This window comes from Anolis carolinensis, chromosome 5, assembly GCF_035594765.1.
Source record: "Anolis carolinensis isolate JA03-04 chromosome 5, rAnoCar3.1.pri, whole genome shotgun sequence".
NCBI classification, from domain to species: Eukaryota; Metazoa; Chordata; class Lepidosauria; order Squamata; family Dactyloidae; genus Anolis; species Anolis carolinensis.
The window spans coordinates 32,830,247-32,835,436 of NC_085845.1; the positions used below are offsets into that span (position 1 = coordinate 32,830,247).

Consider the following 5,190-nt stretch of genomic DNA (forward strand, 5'->3'; position numbering starts at 1 on the left):
CCGTGCCAACACCTATCTTTCATCCCTGGTAAAAACCGTGAAAGTTGTGCAGGAGTTCTGTACCATTTTTGTAACATTTTCCTTCTTGCTTCCCTTAATACATTGTACTTTTCTTTTGCTATATTACTTATTTCTCTTTGTATATCTTCCCTCTCAATTTCCATGTCCATTCTCCATGTTTGGAAAATTTCCTCTACTATTTCTTCTTTTACCGTTATAATTTGTTCATACAGATCTCCTGCCACCTTCTTTTCCTCTCTCAAACGTTTCCTAATCACCTTCTCAAATGGACTGTCCTGTTCTCTAATTTTTTCTCTCAATCTAAAAATTTCCTGTCTTATAGCCCAACTTTGAATCCAATTCCCTGATCCTATCCAATTCTGAATTTCTTTTTGTTCTACAGGGTCTCCATTAGGCTTGATCGATCCATGAAAAATTTGATTCTAAACTCGTTTCAAAACTAGAGGGGGCAGTTTTTCGTTTTTGTTGCTAATAACGAATTTGGCCCCCAAAATTTTTCAAAATTAACGAAAATTCGTTATTTTCGAAATTAATTCGTTAATGGCGGACGCGCATGCGCGGTGGCCCAAAAACAGCCCGAAGGGGGGGGGACTTAGGGGGCTCTCCCGCCCTCATTTTTTGAGTGATCTTCTTCAAACTTGGTACAGTGGTAGAACACATTTAACACTGATAGCTCACCAAAATGTGGAACGTTTCCCTTATCCTCTGATTTTTGGCAAATTTTCATAGCTTTTATAATGAACCATTTTTTAATAATTGCAGAAATCTGTTCCTGGTTTGAAAGTCTTATTTCCTGTTAAATTGGGTTGTCTTTACTGTGAAAGTCATTGCTCTACTTTAGAAACTTTGTTTTTGTGGCTGAAACTTTGTTAAATTGGTGTAGTCCCTGCATGTGTGTGTGTGTAAAGGTATCCCTTGACGTTAAGTTCAGTCATGTCTGACTCTGGGGGTTGTGCTCACCTCCATTTCTAACCCCAAGAGCCAGTGTTGTCCATAGACACCTCCAAGGTCATGTGGTCGGCATGACTACATGGAGTGCCATTACCTTCCCGCCACAGCGGTACCTATTCATCTACTCACATTGGCATGTTTTCAAGCTGCTAGGTTGGCAGAAGCTGGAGCTAACAGCGGGCGCTCACTCTGCTCCCGGGATTTGAACCTGGGACCTTTCAGTCTGCAAGTTCAGCAGCTCAATGGTCTTTGCCTTGGCTGCCTTCCAGATCAGGCTTATAACCAGCCTATTATGGGCCACAAATTAAAGAAAATTCAATCCCATTTAAGCACAACATGAACAGTTTTGATGCCAAAACCATAAACTCTGTTTATTAAACTCTACGATCCAAACTTTAGAACAACTTGCAAACAATTGAAGGTTAGACCACAGTAATAATAACCAATTCTATTCCTTTCCAAAATTTAAACATAAAATAGTATCTTTCTTTCCAATAGCATATAAACTTTTCCTTTCTTTACAAAACAAAATTCTAGACAGTAGCCATTTAGAAGATATTTCTATATTTTCCCTGCAAAGGATAGGGCTGCATCCCTCTGGAGACACACATGATAACCCGGACATGATATAAGGCACTTATATACGTTAAATAAACATGATGTCATTGCATATATAAAAGAAGCATGATATTAGGCAATTATAGTTGCAAATAATATAATTAAACATGTAAAAATTATACATCCATACATAAAAGAAACATGTAAAGTAACTGCATATATAAAACACAATATAAAATATGATATAAGGCAATTACAGATGTCAAAGGAACGTGATATTACATATGTAAAAAACATGATTATATGTATAAAAAAGCATGATACAAGGTGTCAGGATCTAGGCTGCTGGGCACCAATAACCATACACTGAGGCCAGATTCTATCTAATATCTTTATTAAAGGAATATATAAAGTCAATAAAAACAAGTGTAGAATAAAGTTCAGAAGCAGACCTTTCAAATGAGGCCAAATATAGTCCAGCAGATTATTGTCCAATATGAAATATTAGAGTCCAAAGATTATAATCCAATAACCGCAACACACGCTTTGCCAAGCAAAGCGTTGGGAAAACAGAAAAAGTCTTGAATCCAATGAAGCTTGACACAAGGCTGAAAGTTACTTGGAACGTGGCTGGAGCTGTGGCTAAAGGCAAAGCAACTTGAAGCATGGAACAAGATCTGTGGTAAATCCGTGAGACGAGGACAAGGCTTGGAACTAGATTCAGGAGGCAAGGAACAGGATTCGAAGTCCACACACACATGACCTCTCTCCAGGAGCTGACGAATTGACTCCGCAAGGAATCCTTCGCGCAATTTCCCTATATTGGGTCTCGTTTCCCCAAACAACAATCACTTTCCCTAGAGAACAGGGAGCGAAGGAAACCAGCTTGCAGGTGCAAGACTCCCCGTATTTTCTCAGGGGAAATACTTCTAATCAGTGGCATATTTGGCAGCAAGGCGAGCACTACTTCTAAATTTTTCTCTCGATCCTCTATCAGTCGTGTAAGCCTGTTTTCTCCCATAAGGGGGAGAGTTCCCACCAAGGTCAGGTTTAATTGGTTCTTGGACTAGAACTTCAGGCAGCTGCCAAGGCTCTGACTCCGACCGGAAATCTGGGGAAAACTCCATATTTTCCTCCTCATCTGCCACAATACTGTCAGGAATAGGACTGCAGGGCCCATGAATCATCACACTAGGCAACTGACACATCTAAAAGAAACACAATATAATTAACCTAGGTACAACAAATGTGAAAGAAGGCAACAATATACATAAAAAAACATTTCTGGACTCACAAATGTAGTCTAAGAGAATTGGGCTTCCATTCTCCAAACCTGAAACAAAGTGGGAGGAAATGTAAAGAGTGTTAATGATGCTCGAAATCAAATGTTGTTCTTTTACAAAGTCAAACTAAAACTAAGAATAAATGCTTCGGTCTTCTCCTGATCTTCTTATCTCCTCACCTTGCGTCCAGCCGAGTTACGTCCGCACTTGCGATACAGCGACCTCTTCCCTTGGCTCAGTGGGCAGTATTTTAAAGTATGGGCCTTTTCGCCCGTGGCACCGCAGAGCGGACAGGTGTATTTGCGCAAGATGGGGCACTCCACGGTGCCGTCCATCCCCTTCAGCCGGTGGGACGAATAGACCTGCTTGGATTCCCCGTTGTGTTTGCAGAAATTGCAAATCTCCTTGTTTTGGGAAGCCTGGCCATTGGCACTACCTTTGGAGCTCTTGCTGCTGGAACTGCTTCCATTAACCCATTGTGATGCTGTTTCAAAGTTGTCCTCGTTGAGGACTAGCTGCATGTCGTACTCCATTGTGTCCAAACTCTGAGATGGAAATGGGACCTTCTTGCGTTCCGCGATGATCTCCGTAACCACTTTCGCAAGGCTCAGATAGCCCTTCCATCTGTCAAACTCCCTGAACATGGAAGGGGCATAATGTGGCACGTGCATGGCTGATCTGGAGAGCATGGTGCCAATTCTACCCTGGTGTGGACACACACTGAATGCCACATATTGGAGGCGGAGTCTTTGTTTTATATATAAGGGGAGAGGTTCCAAACCTTTCACATTGGACCCTCCCATCTATTTTTACACTCCTTTGCCCTAGATTTAACCCCCACATGTCTAGACAATCACAGCTTTTCAAGGAAGAGTTTGGTTTTTGCAATTTTTTAACTTCGGAGGTAATGCCACAGTTTCTCCCTTGAGGCAGTGGTTCTCGACTTGTGGGTCCCCAGATGTTTTGGCCTTCAACTCCCAGAAATCCTAACAGCTGGTAAAATGGCTGGGATTTCTGGGACTTGTAGGTAAAAACACCTGGAGATCCACAGGTTGAGAAACACTGCCTTAAGGGAACGTTAGCAGTTGTGGTTCTGTTTGTCCATCCAAGAATGAGTTGAATTTCTGCCTTGGATGAAATAGCAACATTGCACATCCAACGTTTGCCAAAGTCCTGAAGGACGGATCCAGTAATGATGAAGCCTGCAAGAGTGTTATATTGCTTTTGCATGGCAGAATAGCATTGGACTGGATGGTCTCTTCTACCTTTATGATTCTATGATGTTTGGCGCCATGACTCTATGATTCTATCATTTTAGGATTCTAGGACTTTTGGGATGATTCTGTTACTTGTTTCTTTGAGACTATGACTTTAGGGACCATGTTTCTATTATTCCATGACTTCTGTGACCATATTTCTATGACTTTTGTGACCATTCATGGGCCATCTGGCTAGTATTCCGGGACGGTAAATGATATATCGGTTACAGCACCAGATATTTCTGGATACAGTAGAGTCTCGCTTATCCAACATTAACGGGCCAGCAGAACGTTGGATAAGCAAATATGTTGGATGATAAGGAGACATTAAGGAAAAGCCCTTTGAACAGCAAATTAGGTTATTTTACAAATTAAGCCCCATAAAATCTTGTTTAACAGCAAATTAGACAGAAAAGGTAGTTCAATACGCAGTAATATTACGTAGTAATGACGAATTTAGCAACAAAATATCACAATATATTGAAAACATTGACTACAAAAATAAGTTGGATAATCCAGAACATTGGATAAGCGAGTGTTGGATGACTGAGACTCTACTGTATATTGTTTTTGCATGGCAGAATGGCGTTGGACTGGATGGTCTCTTCTAGCTTTATGATTATATGATGTTTGGTGCCATGTTTCTATGATTCTATCATTATGTTGTCGAGCAATTTAGAACAGTATAGGATACCGCTAACTGTTTCTTTGAGTGGTGTTCTGTGGAAACACAACCCGCCCATCCTCCCCCGCTGATTTCATGAAAATAAAAGAAAAGAAAGAATAAGCCACATCCGGCAAGGCCCACACACTGAAATACTAGGCCGGCCATCGTTGGCCGGCAAGCTTCCCTGAGTGGAAGAAATAGAGGCCGCCGCCCCAAAGAAGGGTTCTGTGCAAGATTGCACCAAGGGGTAAAGAACGACAGCCGCGAGAGAAGACAGAGGCGGTGCATCGTGGGAAACACGTCGACCACATAGGCCGACAAGGCCCACACGTTGAAATACTAGGCGTGCCACCGTTGGCCGGCACGCTTCCCTGTGAGGAAGAAAGAGGGGCCGCCGCCCCAAAGGAGGCTTCTGTGCAAAATCGCATAAAGGGGTAAAGAACGACAGCCG

General features: G+C 42.0%; 1 protein-coding gene across 1 annotated transcript; it reads right to left on the reverse strand.

Annotated features, from left to right (window-relative positions):
- Nucleotides 1-409: 409 nt before the first annotated feature.
- Nucleotides 410-3,672, reverse strand: LOC134299748 (nanos homolog 2-like). Its single transcript, XM_062983564.1, has 3 exons — nucleotides 2,993-3,672; nucleotides 2,825-2,863; nucleotides 410-2,738 (listed from the first exon to the last, which is right to left on the reverse strand). Exons 1-2 carry the CDS (start codon nucleotides 3,614-3,616, stop codon nucleotides 2,834-2,836), a joined length of 654 nt encoding a protein of 217 aa, XP_062839634.1. The 5' UTR covers nucleotides 3,617-3,672; the 3' UTR covers nucleotides 410-2,738; nucleotides 2,825-2,833.
- Nucleotides 3,673-5,190: the final 1,518 nt, after the last annotated feature.

Excerpts from the sequence above, each read along its gene's own strand:
- LOC134299748 (XM_062983564.1), bottom strand. The coding sequence starts at position 3,616 with ATGGGAGGGTCCAATGTGAAAGGTTTGGAACCTCTCCCCTTATATATA. Across the intron at positions 2,864-2,992 it reads GTAACTCGGCTGGACGCAAG|GTTTGGAGAATGGAAGCCCA; the intron begins GTGAGGAGATAA and ends ACTTTGTTTCAG.